We start from the raw sequence: 23761 nt of genomic DNA, 5'->3' as shown, positions 1-23761 counted from the left end.
TTCCCTTAGGACTATTTTTATCTTATCTTGTGTAAAATGGGTATGTGAAATAAACGTGGGCCGTGTGTCCCCATTAAAACGGGCTTCTTTAAAGGTAAGTGCTAACCCATGTACTTGTAGATTTTGTGTGTTTAGGTGGATTGTTGTGCTTATTGTTCTGATTTTTTATGTTTTTATTTGTGATGGCAGCTGAATGTGTGCAGCACTTGGAGCCCAAGACAAATTCCCCCAAGGGGTCTGTAGCGCCACTTTATGTAATAATGTAATACATTTTCAATTCATTATGTAATAATGCCGCATTTTGTAAGCCTTTGAGCGGTTACGGTTAGGGCAAGGTAGTAGGGTATACCCTGGAGCCCACCTCAAGGGTTAAGGTTAGGTGTTTAGTCTAGAGCCCTGAAGGGGGGTTAGGTTTAGGCATAAGTCACTAAGCGGTTAGAGTTAGGGCAAGGTAGTTGGGTAGGGCATACCTTGGAGCCCACACTAAGTCCTATGGTTAGAGTTATTACATAATGCGGCTTTATTACATAATGTGGCGCTACAGGGTCAATAAAATGTGTTGTATCGTAATGTATCGTGTCGTGTCGTATCAGAACTTATTATAACGTATTGTATTGTATCGCAACATATCATACCACATCCTATCGTAACTTATCATATTGTATCGTAACGTATCGTATTGTAACTTATTGTAACATATCGTATTGTATCGTATCGTATTGTAACATTACGTATCATTACGTATCGTATCGTAACTTATCGTCTCATATGCAGGGATGGAAAGTAACTAATAACATTTACTCTAATTACTGTTATTGAGTATTTTTTGTGTACTTGTTCTTTTTGAGTACATTTTGAAATCAATACTTTTTGCTTTTACTTAAGTAAGTTTTAACCAGGGGAGCAGGTGGCCTGGTGGTTGGAGGTGCTCCCCGTGTGTGGGTGGCCCAGGTTTGGGTCCGGCCTGGGGCCCTTTGCCGCATGTCTCTCACCTGCTCTTGACCCTGTTTCCAGCTCTGTCCACTGTCCTCCTTTAACAGAAGCACACTGACAGAATGATTCCACATAACCTCCATAAACAGCTGCTGGACTGGAGTGTTGATATCTCAGGGTTCACTCTCAGAGAGTAATTTTAACTCCATACAGAGTGAAGTGGTCTTCAGTGTTGGAGTTAATTGACAGTGTTGATCTACAAGTGTTAGTTCAACTTTATAAAGAATCAATTGATCTAAGCTCTGCCCACTGGCATTTCATAGTTCATAAAGTGTTTAGATGTGTTTCATATTTGCTTAGTTGTGTTTGGATGTTGCCCTGTGTGCAGTGATTTTGTTGAGTTGTTTTTGATGTGAGACATGTTTGCACCATGAGTGAAGTTATCAACTGAGTTAGGTTTTCCGCTTGAGACTTTTGGTGTTCCTAAAGGTAGTTTAACTATATGAAGTGTGGACAAATACAGACACTTTAAAAATGTTAAATTTAACTCTATATGAGATTAACTAACACTGTCAGCTTTACTGTGTATTTTACTTTATTACAGAGGCGTGACTTTTCCTGAACAACCTGGTTGGAGATCTGTTCTCTTGTTGTTCTTGCTAATAAAAAAAGTAGTCAGTACTCTGTGCTCAAGGTAAACTTTAAAGTAGATACTTTTTACTTGAGAAGATATAAAGGCAAGACCTTTTACTTTAGTAAATTTCAACCAGAGTACCTGTACTCTAACTTGAGTAAAATAGTCATGTACTTTTTTCCACCTCTGATCATATGATCGGTGCATGTCTTCCTCCTCTCTCTACCCCCATATTTCCTGTCTTTCTTCAGCTACGCTAACCAATGAAAGCAAAAGAAAAAAGTCAAAAAAATATATCAAATAAATGTCATGTAATTGAGCTTAACCTGCTGAACTGAGGGTCTGTCAGCCATCTTGGCTCCAACGTTGTCCAGTTTCCTGTTCTGGTTCTGCTCTTTGGTCTCAGCTGGTTCACTCCTGACTGATTCTCCTGGAGGACAAAAAAGATAAAACTCCTTCAGAGTGTGTTAATTTAACATTTAGTGAAATAAAAGAGGCTAAGCTAAGAAGCAGAGAGAAAAAGATGGGCATACATATTCAGCTGTATTCTTTATAAGACGGAAGTATCCTGAAAACATCCTATTTTTGGATCACTTACAGGACTGTTGCTGTATCATAAATGGTATAAACTGTGTTGTAAAACGCTAAGCAGATCAGCTCAGGCTCACTCTTTGAGTACAAATGTACATCTAACTGATATACTGAGAAGTTTCTAAGGATGTCAGAGCAAACAGACCCAGATCAGTGCTGACTCCTGCTTCTGCAAGTGGCTGTTCCTCCTCAATGTGGCGTCCCTCAGACAGTTTGCGCTTCCGTGTGTTTCCATGGGCGACGACGGCGGTGTACAGGTGCTGGAGGTCAGCGTCGAAGCTGGGAGTGTCGTGCTGCAGCAGAGGAAGAGTCTGAAGGGAAACACAGAAGGAAAAAGTGATTGTTATACCAAATCAGATAAATAAAGACACAAAAATCACATTTGTTTGTAAAAAGCTCAATATTTATTTGTCCTTTAAGGAACCTATTTTGATTTCGAGCTTTACTTCTTATGCAAACCCGAGGTGAGTTCATCCTGTTTGGGTAGTTCATGACCCAAACTTTCCAATGGAAACATCAGTCTTGTGGCCATGTGTTTTATCAGCTGTTACAGCAGCCTGATACTGGTCTTATTGGTTTATTAGGGCAGTAAATAAACCAAAGATCTGGGTTCAGGGGGTTATTTACAGATGCTGATTAAGATATGTGTGTATTTTATTGATAAATCAAAGCCCCATTACCTCACCATCTTTTTAACCGTCAGGAATCAAAGTCAGAATATTTTATCAGTAACGTCAGCCATCATAAATGTTGGAAATTCAAACTATTATGGTGTCATTACTAATTAATATTAAGCAAAAAGATGCAAGTTTTTGATGCATTATTAAAATTTTCTGTAAATGCCTCCATGCAGGCGATAGCCGAGGTCAAAGGCGGTCTGTTTTTGGGTTGTGCATCTGTCCCATCTGGGCTGTTCTTTTGATCGTGACATGACCAGATTAATTGAAGGGACTGTCTTTTAACTTTGCACAAATTTCCACTCTGGCTGAAGGATGAACTGATTAGATTATGGAGGTCAAAGGTCAAGGTTGTTAGCCATCATGGCCATTCTTTGATATCTTTAACAGAACTTAACTTAACTTAACCCTTCTTCTTGGCCTGTCACTGGACTGTCACTGTCCCATAACTGTGCACATCTGGGAGGCATTTAACTGCCAGGAGGTAGCTGAATTTCTTTCTTAATTCTTTTGTTTTGTTTTACTGTTTATGCAAAATTAACAACTGATTATATAAAAACTGATTAAATATAGAAAAAAATCAGCCGATTAGACTTGAAAAAAACAGTCATTCAAAGCAATACTCTACAAATAACTGCAAAAAAAGCTCAATCTTTGACATCAATGTATGAGTTATAATTATCTAATAAAATAAATACTTTCACTGATATTTGCTGGTAACTCTTACTTATTACAGGAGATTTTTAAAGTATAGTATTTGCACACGAGGAGGTAAATGTTCAGACCACTGTCAGCCTCTGCCCTCCGTTCTGCTGCTTTAAAACCAATCTATTTCTAAATATTTGGCCGACATAATCTGGTTCATGAACTCAAAAACATGAAAGTGTCCCTCTGACGCGGCGAGGTCCTTTGGGTACGTTTGATTTACGGCCCTGCAGCGGGAGTCACATGTCCGAGGTGTGATTCAGGGAGTGTCGGGCTGCGATAAGCCTCTAATCAAAGCTGCATTATTGGCACAGCTGACCGCAAGGTAGACAACTGAAACACACATCGACCGCAGGCCTGACAGATAAGGGTGCGTGTAAACTCCTGCGACATTATGCAAACGCACGACCGCCTGGTAGAAAAACACTCACTGTTCACTAAATCCTTCTTTTTTTCTCATTTGAACAAACTCTCAGAATTAGCTCCTCAAATATTGACCGGCAGAAATTGGTGGTCTCCCGCTCGCTGTCAGGGCAGAGGGGCTCCTAAACACACTTTGGTTAGGTTTGGAGGTTTTGCATTGATTTATTTTTGTTATTTGTTTGTTTAAATATCGTAAAAATAAATGGAAATGCTCTGCTGAGGCTTAGTTCTGCTTTGGGCACAGAGAAACCAATGTGCTGAGGGGGACAGAAAGCAGCAGAAAGCCCACCTTATTCTCTCTTTTTTATTCACCTCTCCCCCTCATCAGGCCTCCCCTCCCTCCCTTCTCTGGCTGCCAGCTCACTTCACATTATTTGATCTGAAATATTGAGCTCAATTTGTTGAATCCGGCTGCCCTGAAGCTCAAATTAGCACTTTTATTTGATAATTTAGAGCTTCCTTCTGCTCTCTGTTGAAGCAGAGAAACACGACAAATCTTTCCCTTTTAAAGCAGTGGTTCTCAACCTTGGGGTTGGGACCCCCTTGGGGGCCATGAGACACTGAGAGGGGTCTCCAAATCCCCCCCCCCCCCCAAAAACTAAGAATATTTTTTGAATTCCACTGTTGCCACTTTACACCAATTTTGCCAAATTCTAACCAGTTTTCACAATTTTTCAGACAAATTTTAACACATTTTTGCCATTTAATACTTATTTTTGCCATTTTAAACCCTTTCCACCTTTTTTTTCTGCCTGTTTTTGCCACTTCTAAACCAATTCTTGCCACATAAGCCAAATGTTGCCTCTGTTGACCCATAATTGCCACTATTAACCCAATTTTAACACTTTTTATGCCAATTTTTCCCATTTTAACCACATTTCACTATCTGATATGCCCATTTTTGCCAGTTTGACCAATTCCTGCCAATATCTGCCTATTTTTTTTTCTTTCTCAGTTAGCACTATTTTGCCTGTTTATATCAATTTTTCTTCCAATTTCACAAGATTTCCACCCATTTTTGCCAATTTAAAGCCTTTTCAGCCACTTTTTAATTCTGTTTTACCACTATTCATGCCCATTTTAGCCACTATAACCCATTTTTGACTTTTTTGTCTATTTTTTGCCATTCTTATATAATTTTTGCCACTTTTAACCCATTTCTGCTACTTTTAACGTCCAATTTCACCACCCTTTCTGCAATTTTGCCATAATTATCCAATTTTTTCAATTTTTTACCTATTTTTGATCTTTTTTTTAACAAAATTATTTATGAAGGCTATATTCTACACAAGTGATTTAAAAAAGAGATTTCTTTCATTGATAAGAGTGGTCATTTCTTCAGGTTAAATATAAAATATGGATATCACAGCTTAACTTTACAATAAATGGGCCCCCAGTTTGCCTGGGCCCCAGAAAGCTCTCTCCTTTATCCCCCCTTATAGAAGGCCTTGTCTGCACGTGACTATTCTTGAATGTTCATAGCCGTGTCCTACCACCTTCAGGTACAGTGGGGGTCCCCGGTCTCTGGCACCTTTATTTAGGGGGTCACAGGCTGAAAAGGTTGAGAACCCCTGATCTAAAGAAAACAATAAGTAGACAGTGAAAGCATAGAGGGGGGTCAAAAAGAAGGCTGGCCGCACTGATGAAAAACCTGAAAATATAATGCCTCTGGCCCCTGGAAATCACTGGAGAAGAAGCACCAAAAAGGAACTTGAGATCTCTTATTGACTGGTGTGATGTGTCTGAGTTTGTGCAGCAGTGTAACCTGCAAAAGTGATAATTGAAATAAAAACACAGATATCACCATGTCCAAAGTTAATGGCATGACTTTATCAAACAAAATTAGCATTTATAGCCCTCAAAATGAGATTTATATCCCTTTTTCACATTTATCTGCTTGCATAATTCTAAAACCAGCCGTCTGTGACTTGACAAGCTGATTCAATGGCGACTGCATCAGATGGCTTGATTCAGGCTGCTGCAATCGTCGCCAGCGACATTCCCAAACCGTCCCGTTGCAAGTCTTTGGTCTGAATCTGATGAGTGAATCGTAAATCATATTTACATGCATTAACAGCATTTTAACTCAACATTCAGTTAACGTCATGCATATTCAATTTTAGCATTAACTAAGATGAACAATTAGCTGACGTCCTTCCTCTCTCACTCATTCTTTAATCTGGTGTTTTCTTTTTTTTTTTCTCCTGGGTGACATGCTTCTGTAAGACACTGCTATAAAATATTACAGTCCTCTGGTTTAGGAGACCTTTGAGCACTGTTTCCAAGTGTTTCACAGCAGTGCCCTCTAGGGCTGGAGGACTGGAGGAAAGTTAGTGCTTAACAGCTCTAAATGGATCTCACTGCAAACCATCTGATAATCAGGCCTTTGCTGACTGGTCTGAAGGGGGAATATCGGCACAGTTATCATGAAGTGTGTGCCCAGCTTTAACATCTCCATGCCCTAAATATATTTCTCTATTCAAAGAAATTTCTAACCAGACATGCCAGATGGATTTGTTTCACACATCCATCTGGTAAACCTCTCATAGACAGTGTTTGGGAAAGGGCAGAGCCTTTCATAAAAACTTGGAGGATGATCGGATGCATGTTCTGTCTGTTGCATCTTTACGGGCCAATTAGAGCAACAAAACACGTGGCGTTGTAGCCGCTACCGATGTAATGAAGAAATGTCGTCAAGTTTTGATAAAACTGGCACTTTAGCAGCATCCACGCTAATTTCTTCCACCATAATTGCACCGGCCTCTTGTTGCTACTTGTTACGTCACGACTCCGCCGCGCCTTAAAGTACTGCCCCTCGTCGCTGATTGGTCCTGTCACTTTATAACCGGGCTCAAACGGTTCAGATGGGAGCTTTGCAAAATGCATTCACCAGTGAGAAACACGGAAACAGGGGAATCTATCTGCTTTGCAAGGTTAAGAAATTTCTCCAACAAAACATGAAAACGGTGTCAAAGAAAGCAGTCCTGGTAGACCTTTTAAAGACTATTTTTGGGGCTTTTTACTTTTTTATTGAATGGACAGTTGAGGAGAGACAGGAAATAGGGCGCGAGAGTGGGGGTATCCATGGCTCAGAGGACTACAGCCTCAGCGCCTTCTCTACTCACTGAGCTAAACCGGCGACCTGGCATTTTAAAATAAAACATTAGGTTAGTTTCTGCTTCGCCATTGTTGTTGACAAAGCTGGCATGAGAAGCATCTTCCCAAGGAGTGTGAGGGATGTGTGAGGCTCTTGAAGTGAATCTACTGCAGTCGCCACACTAAAAACACCGTCTCAAACTTATTAATAAAATATTTTCATGTACTGGTTGCCCTGGAGATGTAGACTAATCATACAGATCTCTTACTTACTCTATTTATTAATTTTGGCAGAGCAAGGCTTCCATACCTCCCTGTATTTTAGGAAAGGTACAGACGAGGTGTGAACTCAGCGAGCGGGCGAGTTTTTATCTGCTGCTCCGACCAGAAAAGAAACACCAGGCGAGGAATAAAAAGGTGATTACAGCAGGTCAATAACCTCCCGCCTGTTCTGTAGAGCTGTTCTGGAAAGTTCCTCCCCGACAGAGCAAAGTCTGAGGCCGAGAGGACGAAGACGAGGAGGAGGATGAGGAGGACTCACCTGGTGGCCACGCCTCCACACACCTCCTCCTGCCCACAGCAAAGCTCGCTGTGGAGAAGGTGATGAGAGGAAGAGGAGGGTTTCTCTATTCTTAGCAGGTAAACAGCTCTGGTTTTAGACGCTCTGCTGCTGTTGTTGTTTTTGTTTTTAGGTTTTGGCTCCAGAGAGTCTCACTTCTCCGCTTCCTCCTCTCTCCTCGTGTTTGCCCTCCCCCCGTTCCTCGCCACCTTGTTTTCTCTCGAGGATGACCTCAACTTCCCACCCAGAGTCTGGTTGAACCCCAGAGGACTCGAGGTCACGTCCTTGGAAAAAAAACCGGAGGGTTAAAGTGGACTAGAGAGGAGATGAGATGAGGAGCGGTGGAATCTGGGGCAAAAAGCATCAGTCAGGTGCAACAGGGAGCATCTTTTGCATTTGTTCTTTTGGCCGATTGCAAGACCAGGACGCTGAGTCTGTTTTATTTCTCTAATACTGTGCAGGGAACCAACCCAAAGCGTCAGTATCATAGATTTCCTTTAAGGTTTTCTATTCTTGGGTATTTCTGGGGCTCTAGTAGGATAGGGAAGGCTTGTCCCGTCAAGTTCAGAAAACCTGAAAGAGCCATGATGACTTCTTCACCCTAACCTGGACAGCACAATCATAAATGAGTCATGTGCTATTTTTAGTCCCTAACATGCAAATAAAGCTGAAGCATCCAAAACAAACAAGAGTAATTCAATAAATTAACTAGACGGGACAACATTAAAGCGACGTGTTCACAAATGCATGACGCAAAAGAAAGAAAACCATACTTTATCTCCCATGATCCTCTCCGCTGTGATGCCATCAACGCCTTCACTTCATGATAACCTCTTCTCTGTCCTCACCTGCTGATGTCACATCTCCCCGTGGGCTTATGACGCACAAAAAGCTGCTAATCTGAGGCAAACTGAGGCTGACCACTGGTTACAGGTCACAGTTACACCTTTAGTGGTCACTGCAGGGGAAGATCATTTCTAATAAGGTCTGTGCATCACAGCAGTTCTGGTTTAAACAAAACAAGACTTTTGTGTGCTTTCTAGAAAGTCTTAGCTGATAAATCTTTAATTGTGGCACACATCGGCCAGTTTTGTCTCGGTGAACGCCTCCTCCTCGGCTCGGCAGCTTTGACAGGAAGCGTTAAGTGTCACAAATAAATTGCTCACGGCGTGTTCACGTGCCGACAGGCGCTGCAGCCGTGTTTAGTGTTTCTGCTCGCATGTTGCTCATGATGCCTTTGCGGGACGCCGCACTCGGCCCGTCCAGGCTGGGGCTCAGCCCAGCGGCCGGCAGCTGAAGACGGGGGGAGCGGCCAGGCCACAGAGGGCCTAATTACAGAGCGGAGCGGGGACAACCCTGTGGAAACTGTGTGCAACTGACGGAGGGCACAGAAAGAGGAGGAGGAGCCGCTGGGTGCAGATGATCTTGTTTTGTTACTTCTCAAAACTGTTCAGACACAGGAGCTGGACTAATGATTGTTGGTTTGGTCTATAAAGTGACAGAGAGTTAACTGAATGTCCTTCAGAAGCTTCCAGAGTTAAACCTAAAGTCTTCAAGTGTCCTCTTTCTTATGGTCAATCTCACATTTTCAGATTTATACAGGAGAATGTTCAATAATTTGATGAGAGGATTCAAACTTCCCTGAATCAGGTGTAAAAAACACTTTAAAAGACTCTCACAGGACCAGGTGGCCAAGTGCCCATGTACGCGGATGACTCTCTGTCACTCTATAAAGTGACAGAGAGTTAACTGAATGTCCTTCAGAAGCTTCCAGAGTTAAACCTAAAGTCTTCAAGTGTCCTCTTTCTTATGGTCAATCTCACATTTTCAGATTTATACAGGAGAATGTTCAATAATTTGATGAGAGGATTCAAACTTCCCTGAATCAGGTGTAAAAAACACTTTAAAAGACTCTCACAGGACCAGGTGGCCAAGTGCCCATGTACGCGGACGGCCTGGGTTCAAATCCGGCCTGAGGCCCTTTACCGCATGTCTATCCCGTGCTCTCATCCCTGTTTCCGACTCCATCCACTATCCTCCTCTATCAAATAAAGGCACAAAAATGCCCAAAAATAAACCTTAAAAAAAAAGACTCCCACAATGCACCATTTTATCCTATTCAGCTGACTCTGTCATATCACGGGTTTGACACAATCCTGAACCTGAACATCAACAAAGACAAGATAAATAAAACATCTATGCATTTTCTTCCCCTGATCCAAGGCCAGGTCATGATGGAAGCAGGCTAAGCATGTCAGCCCATACATTCCTCTCCCCAGCCACATTTTCCAGCTCTTCCTGGGAGATTCCGAGGGCGTTCCAAGGCCAGATCCATCCATCCAACCATCCATTTTCTTCTGCTTATCCAGGGTTGGGGTGCATAGCCTCATAGCATTTTCCAGTTCCTCCTGAGGGATTCCAAGGTGCTCCAAAGCCAGATGAGGGTCTCCTCCGAGTTGGACGTGTCTGGAAAACCTCCCTCGAAAGATGCTAACACATCCTGATCAGATGCCGAACCACCTCAACTAGCTCTACCCCAGGGTCTCCTCCAAGCTGGATGTGCCCGGAAGACCTCCACAGGGAGGAGAATCTTGAAGGTCGACAAAGATAAGATGAACAAAACATCCATGCATTTTCTTCCCCTGATCCAAGGCCAGGTCATGATGGAAGCAGGCTCAGCAAGTCAACCCAGACATCTCTCCACCAGCGACATTTTCCAGCTCTTCATGGAGGATTCCGAGGGCGTTCCCATGCCAGATTTATCCATCCAACCATCCATCTTCTTTCGGGTTGGGGGGTGGTGGCTGCAGGCAAAGCAGGTCAACCCAGACGTCCCTCTACCTAACAGCAATTTTGTAGTTCCTCCTGAGGGATTCCAAGGTGCACCCAAGCTAGGTGGGATATATAATCCCTCCAGTGAATTCTGTGTCTTCCTTGGGTTCTTCTCCCAGTTGGACGTGCCTGGAAAACCTCCATAGGAAGGTACCCTGATTACACACCCTAACCACCTAGGCTGGCTCCTTTCGACCCTCAAGTGAATCATGTGTCTACCCCAGGGTCTCCTCCAAGTTGGACACACCCGGAAGACCTCCATAGGGAGGCGATTAGGAGGCATCCTGATCAGACGCCCTAACCAGCTTAACTGCTCCTTTCGAGACAAAGAAGCAGTGGCTCTACTGTGAGCCCCTTCTGGATGTCCAAGTTCCTTACCCTATCTCTACGGCTGAGCATAGAAACCCTCATTCTGACTGCTTGAACCCGCGATCTCATTCTTTCAGTCAGTTACAGACAGGCCATGTGGTCTCATGGTCTGTGTTCAAAGGCTTGACGTTAAAAATCAGTTGAAACTTTCCCTATATCTCCCACATCATTCACATCAGCTAAGATTTGAAGATCATCCAGTGTGTAGCCACCCTTACTAGGAGAAAAGCTTGCATAAGTTTTACTAAACCCTCTTTACTTGACTTTAAGTGGTTTATTTGTGGGATAAAGGTCTTTGTCAGGATACTTTTCAAACTGTCAGCTTTATCAAATTATGCATAGATACTCAAATCCCACTTAAACTGACTGTACGTTCTACCAGAGCAACATATCTCCAAATACTGTAGCCAGAGAGCTAAGTACTCTAAGTTCAACATCACTTTCATGCTTATGTGTCCACCCTTCCCTCCTGTAACAGCCCCCCCGCCCCATCGAGCCTCGCCTTCTTACCACCCAGGTCCTGAATTCCTCAGATATGTGAGATAAAGAGCTGCTGGCTGCTGTTTATGAGAGCGGCCGTCAATGATTTACAGGAGAGAAAAGAGGGGAGAGAGGCCAACCTTCCTCAGGTACACTGAGCAGGTGAGTTTGTCCGCAGTGTTGGAGTTAGGGCTGGGCAACATAGTGAGTTTTTAAGATATATCAGTATATTTTCAAACAAGATAATGGCTATGGTTGATTAAGGAAATAGCTGCTCAGTGAAAAGATAGTTTATAGTAAAAAAATGCTCAGAAACTTCAATGAGTTCTTCAAGTTTAGCAGTAGCACAGCTCTCTGTTGTGATTTATGATTTTCCCAGTGCAAATCGATATCCTCAGCTCGTCTTCATGCTCTTTGCTGCTCTGCTAAAGTGTGTATTTTGGAGAGCATCACAGCTGTGGTCGGTGGATGTAAAAAAAAGTGAAGTTTCCTGCCCTGCTCTTTACTTAGATCCTCGGTTTGAAGCAAACAGATATTAGGATTTGACTCCTCCTGCTGTGCCCGAGCAGAGCTTCATGTGGGGAGCTACATAGCACTTATGGATCTTTCCATCTCCAGTCTGAGGACAAAATCATTCCAGGAGCTTCTGCAGGAGAAAAATGTATCTCTGCATGGTAAAGAAGAGAGAAAAATCCTCATATTGATTCTCATTTTTTTTTCAAACTCACTCAAAACAAAACCGACCACAAAAACCTTCAATTTAAGCAAGAAAAGCAGAACATTTGGAGTAAGGAGCGCAAATTTGGAAGCATTGGCGACATTTTGGCTCAATTATGCGACTCTGCGCAGCTCAAGTGAGGTGTTTTGGTCAGAAGTGGCCACTAATTGTCACATGTGGTCAAACTGCTGCACGGTTGCCGTGGAGATGTGAAGCTGCCGTCTCAAGAAGCAGGAAGTGGGCGGCATTCCCAAACAGTGACAATTCAATTCAGAGCTGACAACTGTGACGCTGCTGCTGCACGAGTCACTGCAACGAAGACTGCATGCATGTGTCACCTACGCATGCACATGGACACATAGGGCTGGGAAATACGTCCAGTTTTTAAGACATAGAAGTGCATTTTCAAATGAGATGATGGGACAATTTCTGCTCATTGGACAAAAATCCCATCGTTTTGAGTACGTCATTCAAATTTCAGGAAGGAAAGAAGGCACATTAAAAAAAAAAAAAATTGATATATATATATCAAACTGAGATCATTTTAATAGCATTAACTGAATCAAATCACATCTATCTGACCCTTTTTGGGTCTAATTCACTAGGTTTGGCTTTGGTGTTAGCTTTTTTGCTTTAAATTTGGCCCATTTGATCCAAAAAATAAAAATTTACTGACATTTTCAGGTCAATGTTACACTTCAGATGTAGTTTTCTTCAATATTAGGGTTCAATTAGGGTAAAAATAAACAAAAGTAGGCTTTTTGTGTAAAAACTCAACCAAAAAAAGGTAATAACTGGTTTTGATAGCATAGCTCATTCAATTCTTTTATTACCAGATATCTTTCTTGTCTTTTAGACCAGTTTCTACTGTTCAAATTTGCTTTTTGTCAACGCTAGTGTTGCAGTTTGGGTAACAAATAATCAAAAGTGGGTTTACTGATAAAGTTCCCAACAGGAAACCATTTTACTAGCAATTTCCTCACCAAATAACATTTATATGCCTTGTTTGAGGCTAATTCGTTGGCTTTGTTGTTTGCTTGTTTACTTTTATGTGTGGCTCTTTGGTTAAAAACAAACAAAAATTTTCCAAAGTTAGGGTTAAAGTGTGGTTAAAACTAAGCTAAAGTTAGCCTACTGTTAAAAGACTCAACAAAAATAATGGTAAGGATAATTTTTGATGGCACTAATTGCTCAAAATTTGCAGGAAAAAAACTCCATATTTTGAGCTTGCCAAAATTTTCTGTCACAAAAGGATAAAATCTAACAAATCAAACTTTATAACTCTGGTATTGTGACTATTTTTCCTTTCTTTACAGATGAAAATACCCTGATAAAGATCATGTAAAACCATCCCAGTTAAACAAACTGGGATGTGATTTTTTTTTGGTCACTATTGCCCGGCCCTAGGCGCACATGCATGAGGACATAAACGTAACAGAACGGCCTCAGTGACACACACACCAACACTCACACTGAAAAACCAAAAGCATGCGTCACAGCGGCTCAGTGTGGACGAGCAGACACTCCCCTGTGTCAGGTCACGCTGCTGCTGCTCCCACCACACACACACACACACACAAATAAATCACACACTCACACACTCCAAATTTAGGTTCTAAGGGAGGCTGATGCCATCCTGAAACCATTTCAACTTTTTTTTTAAATGTGCAGCTTCATGACCAGTTTTAGCTCAACTGAAATCCAAGTGTGTGTGATAATGTGTGTGATAGTGTGTGTGACAGTGTGTGCATACTAGTTTGTTATTGCTGACCTGTGTTGGGGGGGTATTTATGCAGGGAGGGACTTCAGTGGAAAGCTGCAGGAGAAAATAAAGGCTGCTCCTGTCATCATTGTCTCTTTCACTGTCCCCCTATCCTTTACTCCTCCTTCTGTGGGAAATAAAGGCAACAAACGATGCAGACAGACTCACACACAGTTGTGGAAACGGGTAAAAATGTGATATGGAGGAGGAGGATGCCTGTCTGCTCCCATGACTGCAGAAACATCAGCTTTAAAGTGTATTTTAAAGAAGTTTCAGCAAGAGAAATGCTCACTTCAGGTCAACAGATATGTTTTTTTTCCCAGCACTGATACAATTATTATTAGTTCGTGACACAGACAATTGGCATCAGTTATGAATATGCATTTGTTGTGACAAACAAAATGCACTTAAGATGATAAAATGCACGATCGAAATAATGATTTCGCACAAATTCGTTTGACACAGAAGCAGCAGGAAAATGGAAAGTGTTGCTAAAACCCTCTCTGTGTCAGTGGCACCCAGGCTTCAGTGCTGATTGGCTGGTACTCGTGTGCCATCCAGCCAATCAGAATTTTTTCTCGACTGTAGACGAGTCGATGTAACGCAGTTAAAATTTCCTTTTAAAGGGGACTTATTATGTAAAAATCACTTGATCAGGCTTCTCTAACAAAAATATGTGACCCTGTTCTGTCAAAAATCCTCTCAAGTACCAGAAAAATCCATTCCCCTCCCCCCTCCCTTTCTCCACCTTTCAGAAAATATGTGCTGAAACAAGCTGCTCTCAGATTTTACCCTCATGATGTCATGAGGGGAGTTAGCACCCCCCGGGGTTCTCAGCTGAGAGGAGGATCAGGGAGCTACATCCATTTCCTGAGAGAGGTGGAGTCAGACAGCTCAGTAACATTTAAAGCCACAGACACAGAAACAGCTCGTTCTGAGCAGGGTGTGCTTTAGACATGCAAAAATCCAATGATGGAGTGTTTTTCAGCAACAAACTTCACAGGCATGTTTTGGGAACCTCTGAGACCAACATAAACTTGTCTTAAAAGGGTAAAATATGTCACCTTTAACTTGATTTGAAGTCATTCGCCAACAACTACTGCTGAAAACCGTGCTGACGTGTAAACAGCGAGCCAAAATGCACAAAAAGTTTCTTGTTTTTTGGCTGAAATTGCCCAAAAAAGGCACCTTAGCTAACTTCTGTTGTATTTTTTGGCCAAACTAACTGTAAATACATAAGAGAGACTTTAAAGTCTGTTAAACTGTGTAAATATAAATTATATGGCTGTAGTGAAAGTGACTTTCAGCAAGTTTGATTTGACAACAAGAGAAGCAGCAAAATTATCACAAATGCATGAAGTTTCAAACTAATTTAATTTTTTTTCTCTGGTGTCCTTCAGGCTCTTTAAGCTTCAGATTTGATTCTTATTGATTTTCATGATTTTTCTAGCTTTCACCTCACATACATTTTTTTTCTACTTTTTGAAAACACAGCGCTTTGATAAAAACATCCAAAAGAATAAAAAAAGAAAAAAAACCCTTGTTTAGACTCTTAAGAAACGTGAGCATTAACTCTGATCATGCTGGAATCTTTTTCCAAACCTGCATCAAACCTAAAGTCTTTGACTTAAAAGGGACATATAATGAAAAATACACTTTCTCACGCTTTTCTAACAAAAATATGTGCCCCTTTCCTGTCCACATTCCCCCAAGTACAAGAAAAATCCATTCCTTCCCCTCTCTCTTTCTCCACCTTTCAGAAAATGTCTGCTAAAACAACCCATTCTCAGATTTTCCCCTCATGATGTCATGAGGGGAGTTAACCCCGCCCACAGGTTCGGTTGGCCCTCCCCACTTGGATGAAAGTTCTGCCCTACTCTCCTTCTGAGAAGAGGATCAGGAGAGCCACATCCATTAAGCCACATCTATTTCCTAGGAGGGGCGTGGTCAGGGGCGGAGTCAGACAACTCGGTAACATTTAAAGCTACAGACACAGAAACAGCTTTTTCTGAACAGGGCTGAAACAGAGGGGGTTTTAGACATACACAAATCCAATACTGGAGTGTTTTATTGGGAAAAAAAACTTCACAGGCATGTTTTGGGGATCTCTGAGACCGATATAAACTTGTCCTAAAAGGGTAAAATATGTCCCCTTTAAAGACAGTTAAGTTTTTCTTAGCAGATATAGATTTTAATATGGCTTAATAGACTGTAAAACGGAACTGGAATGAATAAAGTTGTCTGAATCTGAATCAAATGATGGCTGGTGATCTAGTGGAAAGCTGTTAAGTAACTTTTGAGTTCAGTTTCCAGAGTCAAAGACTCTGTCAGTTATAACATCATTTCATCAAAATTGCCTTCTGCTGATTAAATTAGACAAATGTATGAATTTTGAGGTCTAAATATTGAAAAAAGGGTTCAGTAAAAGTATGTAGACCTGTATGTTGGATGTCACCATGGTGAGCAGCACACGGACAGACAGTAAACACACACACACCCTACCCTGATAGACAAATACCACACAAACACGCCAAACGCCTTCACCCTTCCTCTGATCCACACACAGCGGCCGGTCCGGTGTGTGATTCTCTCTTCAACGCCACATTTTTTCAGACTTTTTCTTCAGGTTGGACTTTGGTCTCCTCGCAGCTCTTGGTAAATTCCTCCGAGCTGCGAGGAGACTTTGATCCACCGTAGCGTCTCTTCTCCTCATCTTCTTCTTCTGTGGTTTCCGACTGTCTGAGGATGTGATCACCAAAAGGCAAAGACAGAGCCCCCTCTGTGAGCCCGATGTAACTTTCCATGACTCTCAGTACTGACCTGGACTCTTTCCACCTCCTAAAAGTGGGATTCTTTTTCCTGATTTGTTCGTTTAGACAAACAGCATCCACAAACAAGCTGGTTTCCTTCTGAAAACCGACGAGTGATGCTGCTAAAACCAAACAAACAAACGGTGAATTACTCTGAGCTGTTTTCCTGAAAAGTGACTAATGGAGGATCAAGTTCTCTGATGTTCACCTTGAAAAAAATCCAAGACCTTCACTTGAAATCAGACTGGACATTTTAAAACAAAGTGAGTCATTTAGCAAAGGGAAAGAAAAGCCTCCTTCTACCAGACAGAACCCTCAGGTAGAACTAGACTCACGCTGAAAGCCATCTGCCTCGACTTCCAGAAAGTTGAAGTCAGATGCTCCCAATCAATGTCCATGCACTGATAGTTCTTTTGTTTATTATTTGGATAAATAAACAACACAAAGCAGAGATAAATCTAAAAATAGACACAGAGGGAACATATGGACATCCCTTTAAAATTCCACAGCGAGATGCAAAATGCCTGCTCAGTCAATTAGACAGTAACATGCACATACACGACAAATTCCTCACTTAAAAACAAGCAAACGCTTTTAATTTCAAAACTCAGCTCCTGGCCCGGCTCCGTCTGACTGACAGTCACACAGAGTAGCTTTAAAGTGTGTCATGGCGGTTCGTGTTTCTGGCACAGAGCGCCCGCCGGCTGCTGCAGCGGCCGCAGTGTTTTATATCATGTGGTTCCTGCCGCGCTCGCCACAGCCGGTTAACGATCAGGAACGGAGCGGAGAAGACGTAAAAACAGACCGAGCCAACGAGCGGGAGAGGCTGTGGTGAGTGTGAGTGAACTCTCACCTTTGCCATGAAGTCTTCTCTGTGGGTTTGCTCCTCAAAAACGTCCGTCTGCAGCCGCTCTGCATTCAAACACAAACCAACAATAGACTTTTAATGGTGATATTGTTCTTCAGCTCATTACAGTATATAATTCAAGCATGTATGAGCAACTTATATCATTAAATCGGTTTAACAGTTAACTGTTTAGTGGAGGATTTGGTTTTTAATCTAATTGCTTCAGTCGGGAGTAACTTTCTCATGGCTGCAGCCCCAACACTTGAACATATTCAAAACACATGCTCAGGCAAACCAAGAATCCAAACCTCAAAATGATTGCTGATGCATCCAAATAAGTGAAAGTTAAAGAGCCTAAACTTTTAAATGAAAGCCTTATATCATGTTTGTCTACTAACTGAATAAATGCACTTTATGCTTGTGCAAGCATGTGAATATGATGCACTCAACTTCAGTACAGACATCTGGGGATGTCTTTTAATGATGAGTTGTCCTTGTAAGTAACCCCTTTTTTAAGGATTAAAATGTACCAGAAAATAATTCCCTTCTATGGTAAGGTTTGGTGTGTTACTGGGCTTTTATTTTGAAGGCCTGTTTGCCTTCTTCCAACCTCAATAGCACAGGGAAATTTCTGCTTTCCTTGCTTTTCATCTTAGCATCCCCCTAGTAGTCGACTTAGCAGTCAGCTTAGCAAGGCTTGCTGCTAGTTAAAGCCTTTTAGTCCTTTGTTTGTGGCAGTTTGTTTACCCGCTGACTCATTACTTGCCTGTCTAATAAGGTTTGATTGCCTGTGATTGGATAGCCTAATTTCACTGGCTTTTTTGAATGTTCCTGTGTCTTAGGGTGATTAGAGGGTAAATATCTTCATGTGTTTTCGTTTAAGGGGTTATGTTGCCTGTTATGTTAATGATTTTTTTATCGTTTATAATTTTTCGTTCCTGTCTGCTCTCTGCTCAGCTGTTATGGTGTGTTTGTGATAAAAAAAACAACAGCTCTAAGAAAATTAAAGCTTCACAAACCATCAGTGCCAAGGAGCTACGCTCATTCTAGTTGGGAATGCTAAAGTCCTTTAATGTATTTTTTGTATTTATACACTTCAGTGTTCTGTCTGAATTTGTGTGATTGTGTTTTTCATGTTTTTTTCCTGGCTGCAAAACAAATTCCCCTTAGGGGACAATAAAGTTTAAGTTGAAAACAGCGTGTAAAATTCAGCCGACAGGGGGCCCTTTGTCGAAACAATAACGAAAGAGGATGCCAAGGGTAGCTGGGAATCATGGAAGAGATTCCCTGCTACTTCACCTCCTTCAGCCCTGAAGAAAAAGAAATGTGAGTGGATCATAGTCAGGATGGTCAGTGTATTTTCTGGCAGATCCATTTCCTGATTGAAACCAGACTCAAAAATCAGGAGAAACTAACCTATAATTTTGTTTTATTTTGTCATTTTTTCTACCTTTTTAGTGTCTCTATACATCATATGTACTTACATATTTGTAGGTATGTTCAGTGCTTAACAAATTTATTAGACCACCTGTCATATTTGTCTCAGAGACCATCCAGCATCATGAAGTGCTTTAATGCGGACTCTTACATTTTCACTGAGCTCTCCACCATTTTGAACAGGAATGAGGGATTTCAAACTGAATTCAACCAAATTTGAGCCGGCTCACTGGGCTTCTCTGAGAAGTCAGAAATTAATCAAGCATAACATTCAACCACTAAAACTCATTTTTCTGTTCAGGAATGCAAGTAAATAACTATAATTTGACATATTAATCAAGAAATAATAATGTGCTTTACTATTTTTCCAGTTTTTTGTAAATCAGCAAATATGAAAATTCATGGATAACAATAATAATGATATTTGAGCATTAAAAATATCATTTGGGTTAAAGAGCTTCTACATATTGGTGTATTAACCATTGCAGAAACATAAAAAATGATTTTGGTAATTACCAATGCTGTTAATTTAGGGCAGCTGTGGCATAAACCTTACTTAGGGTGGTGGTCTAATAAATTTGTTAAGCTCTGTATGTACATGTGGATGTATAGGTGCATATAAGTCACCTTGTCATCCGACTGGTTGACTGAAATGTGACAATGCTAATGAGAAATTCAATAAAATACAAATTATTAAAAAAAATCAGGTGAAACTCTTGTAATTCAGTGTTTTTCTCTTTTGTCAGAAAATGGAAAAAACAGGAAAGGGAGCTGTCTCTTATTTTCCATTTGGTCAAAGAAATGGAAAAACAGATCAAAAGATGTTTTTAAAAAAGCGTCAAATTTTTCTACTTTTCAAATCAGTTATTTTGTTTTCTTGATTTTAATGAAATACTTGAGGAAAAGGAAATTGTATGACCAATTCAGGGAGGTGAATATTTCAAAATAAAAGCCCTCCTATTTGCTCTATGCAATGTATTAAAAATAACATCAGTGGTAAAGGTTCTGGTGATTTGGTAGACGATATTAACATTAGGAAGAAAATACAATTATAGGAATAAATAAGCCTGGGCTGCTCAGGTATTAATCCATGTACACAGCAGGAGTCAGATTATCAACTTTTGATTGTATTGTTTGAAAGAAAGGTTTATTTTTAAGTGTGTGTACTAAAAAAATAAGTAAATAAATAAATAAATAGAGCAAAAACCAATCAAACGTCAAACAAACAATCAGTCCAAGATAAATGTTGACTTAACTTTTGATTTTAAAGCTTTAATTTTAAAATGTTCACCTTTTCCAATGGGTCACATGATTTCCTCTTAAATTATTTCATTAAAACAAGAAAACTAAATAAAGGAACTGAAAAAAAAGAGAAACATTGGAGCCCTTTTTAAAAATTTCGTTATTTGGAGAGTGTGGGCTAAGAATATTTGCAGGCGGATTTGGGAATATTTTCTTCTCCATGAATTTTGTTTGTTTATTTCATTTACCTGTTCCTTTCTTGTTTTTTAAAATCTTCAATAATAATTGAAAATAAAAAATAAAAATTGATAATTCTGTTTGACATTTGCCTAGAAGTTAAACTAGACAGCGTCCTGTGAGTTTTTTCTCTGTACCAGCACTGTGCAGGTCGTTAAACGAGGAAGAATATCCTATTTAGTGTGCCAGAAATTTTAATATTTTGCAAAATTATTAAAGCGCTATTGTGTGTCATTGATGGTAAAAAATTTTTTTTTAACTTTTGTTCCAACATACATTTCATAGCCTGTAGATTTCCACTTTAACCTGAGTGGAGTTGAATCAGTGCCTCTACTTCCACCTCTTTTTTCACACGGGTATCTTTATTTATACTTCAGTAAAGAATGCAAGGACTTTTGCCACCTCTGCCTATTCAGGAGTATTTTCCATTACAACTATAAAAAGAGGAGTATCTCTGGTTTTGACAACTGTTAGAAATATTTGAAGTGATGCAAGACCTTGACTAAAGATGTATAACACAGGTTCAGTCATTTTAAAATTAATTTAGATCTTTAAGTGATGAACTTCTACATATTGCACTGTTTACTTTTGAAAGATTTTGTGTTTCAGAAATATGCAATAGAATAAAAAGTAAAACTCTAACCACTGAGATGTAGATTATAAACATAAATTCATGAGTGAAGTTCGAGTTCTCTCAGCTTTGTAAACGCATGCAGCACACCTGTTAAAGTATATTTTACATTTGTGTTGTGTGTGTTTTGTGTACCTCTGCTGAGCGTGGCCCCGTTCTCTCTGTAGTCCTGGATCTCGGCATCCTTCCTCATCAGTAGACTTCCCAGCTGCTCCACCTGCTGCTGCAGCAGCTGGCTCATCACCAGCAGGGGGCGCAGCATCTGGGCACACACCTAAAAACACAAAAGAGGATGTCTGAGAACTCACAGGGTCATAGCATCCTGTTAAAAACCTGCTCTTAAATGCAAATGTATCTTTTTGATTTACTTTTGTAACTAGTTTTGATTTTTTTAACAACTCATAAATAAACAAATGCATGAACTGTAGAATAAAGCTCTTTATCAGGGCGAGACTTTCTTTAGATAATATTATTTTTTGTGATATTCTCTCTGTGCTGAGAAAAACTGTTTTAAAGTGCATAGACGAATAAAAAAGATGAGTAGGAAAGAAGGGGGGTTGGTAGGGTGAAAGGAAGTAAGGAAGGTAGGCACTGTAGGTAGGATGGTAAGCAGGGAGGTGAATAGTTAGCAAGATACATAATTTATAAATCCTGAAAAAAATTCAAAATATACACAGTGTTCATTTAAACATTGCAAAGTAAATAAACATAACAAGGCAAGATTGCAATGTGCAATAATCTGTAACAAAAGACCAAAAATGCACAAGGTAAAAAGAATATTGTAAGCCAAATTATACGAAATATATGAGAGCAAAATTAAAATATAAAAGACTATATAAACAGAGCTTAAAGTCGGGTACTTCAGCATGGAAATAAACATGAACATTTATGATGGAAAACAGATAAATGTATGGGCAGAAAGACTACAATAAAGCAGCAATGTGATAAATATGGGAAAATTACTGGGTGTGTATCTAAAAAAACATTTTTATGAAGTTTCTGAAGTGTTGGCAGATCTATTTCTCAGATGATTGAATTTGGTGACAGGTCTGTTGAAAGGTTTAAATGTGAAATGTGGATCGTACCACTGTGACTGGAGCAGGGGTGCAGTGAAACTCCCAGTAGAAGGGCAGCCCCGCCAGCTCGCTCTTCAGCTTCATGCTGATGTTTCCGTCTTTTTGTCGCGTCAGAGAAATTGGAGACTCATCGGCAGGTCGTCTGTCACTTCCTGTCAGCGTGGGCTGAACCACGTCACACAGGTGGGAGAAGAAAGCTTTGACGGGGGCTCTCAGACGTTTGTTCAGCTCCTTTGAAGAGAAAAAAAGGGGGTGTTTATTCACTTACAATATTTATTAATTTAAGTCATATTTTTCATGTGTTTTATGAGTACCTGAGCTCTCTTCTGGATGGCTTCAGAGTCCATCCTCTCCTCCCACACACAGTGCATGTCAGTCAGCAGGACGTGGTACGCCGTGTTCCCAAACCAGCTCTTGGCGAGGAGGTGGCAGCCACTGATGCTCACAGGAAGCCAGGGACACTGCAGGAGAACGTCAGGAGGATCCATCATGTCCCAGAAACTCGATTTAAACACACTAAACAGAAAAAACACATTCAAGTCAGAAAAAACTCACATTGTTTCTGATAAACACACTATTGGAGCTATTCACACAGTTTTATGTAGTTTGGTAATTACGTATGTATTATTTTATTTGGGGGAGATAATAAAGGATTCATTATCTGGAAATCCAACACCCTAAGTTCCTACCGTGGTGGTGGTTTGGGTTCCTGAAGCTAGACCAGATGAGAACCACTGACTAACACATCCTTTCCAAATAAAAACACTTCTTTAGAAGTTAAAGTGTTATAAATATCCACAAATATTCTAAGCTTCAGGTCAAATCAGGTAGAGTCTCTACTGCATGTTTCAGATTCTTCCTGGAAGTGTCTGCCACTGAACACCCACTCCCAGAGAAATGGGGTTATTTTCTTCTTTATCAGACTTGTTTTTTCAACCACTCACCTCCTGAGAATTCACCCCTAAAGCCTGGCCTGAGATCTGTTAAAGCCGTGTTACAGACGCCGTCCTGGCCGCATAATCACCACCTTACAGGAGGGAGACCGCAGTGTGGGTACCAGGCTCCTCTCTGCTGATCTGTAATGGGACTGTTTTTCTGTTTTCGGGAATAAAAAGAGGTATTTCTCGTCAGTATCCATTTGGAACAAAGTGCACGTTTCTGAGGTGAATCATGCCAATTTGGAGATCACAAAAATACCAAATCAGTCACTTTATGACGATAATATAACGCCATGTAAAGCTGAACATGGATGCCAGCGGTTAGAGGGAAACAGAGGAGGATGTAGTCCTGACACGCTCCGTTTTCAGGCTCTGAGCCAAAAACGACAAACCAAACTCCATTCAGAAATGTCTAAATTTAAACCACAGTGGCTTTTTAGCACACATTACTCACAATATAATTTTATTTTAATCTCTAAAACATCCTCAGGAGCTCACATTTCATTCGGCTCAGGTTTAAAGCAGAGCTTTACATTAAAAAAACTGTTATGACTGATGGCTCTATAGTTAGCGGATTCAAACGGTTAGAAAAAGTCTAGGCTTATTTATAGACATGATATTAATTTTAGTCAAGTAATTTGTTTCTTTATAGTTTCTACTACTCAATGAGACATGTAAATTTAAAAAAGACTGTAAAAACTACAAACATTTGTCACCACAGGCGCTGTTTCCCGCCCTCTTCCTGTTTACTGCGGATAATTCCA

At 40.6% G+C, this 23761-nt stretch overlaps 1 protein-coding gene across 1 annotated transcript in view; it reads right to left on the bottom strand.

Moving 5' to 3' along the window:
• nhej1 (nonhomologous end-joining factor 1) overlaps positions 1 to 23761 on the bottom strand; it is a 25496-nt gene extending 1735 nt beyond the window's left edge. Inside the window, exons 1-8 of the mRNA XM_041781662.1 lie at positions 23705 to 23761; positions 23004 to 23154; positions 22374 to 22575; positions 22069 to 22290; positions 21119 to 21257; positions 17443 to 17501; positions 2304 to 2469; positions 1894 to 1997 (exon numbers count right to left, since the gene is read on the bottom strand). Of these exons, the coding sequence (XP_041637596.1) occupies positions 1894 to 1997; positions 2304 to 2469; positions 17443 to 17501; positions 21119 to 21257; positions 22069 to 22290; positions 22374 to 22550 (867 nt within the window). The 5' untranslated portion in view covers positions 22551 to 22575; positions 23004 to 23154; positions 23705 to 23761. The remainder of the gene's footprint in view (positions 1 to 1893; positions 1998 to 2303; positions 2470 to 17442; positions 17502 to 21118; positions 21258 to 22068; positions 22291 to 22373; positions 22576 to 23003; positions 23155 to 23704) is intronic.

The sequence above is a fragment of the Cheilinus undulatus genome, linkage group 24 (genome assembly GCF_018320785.1).
Source record: "Cheilinus undulatus linkage group 24, ASM1832078v1, whole genome shotgun sequence".
Lineage (NCBI taxonomy): Eukaryota > Metazoa > Chordata > Actinopteri > Labriformes > Labridae > Cheilinus > Cheilinus undulatus.
The sequence above is the reverse complement of the archived record's forward strand: the minus strand, read 5'-3'. Positions and strand labels throughout refer to the sequence as shown.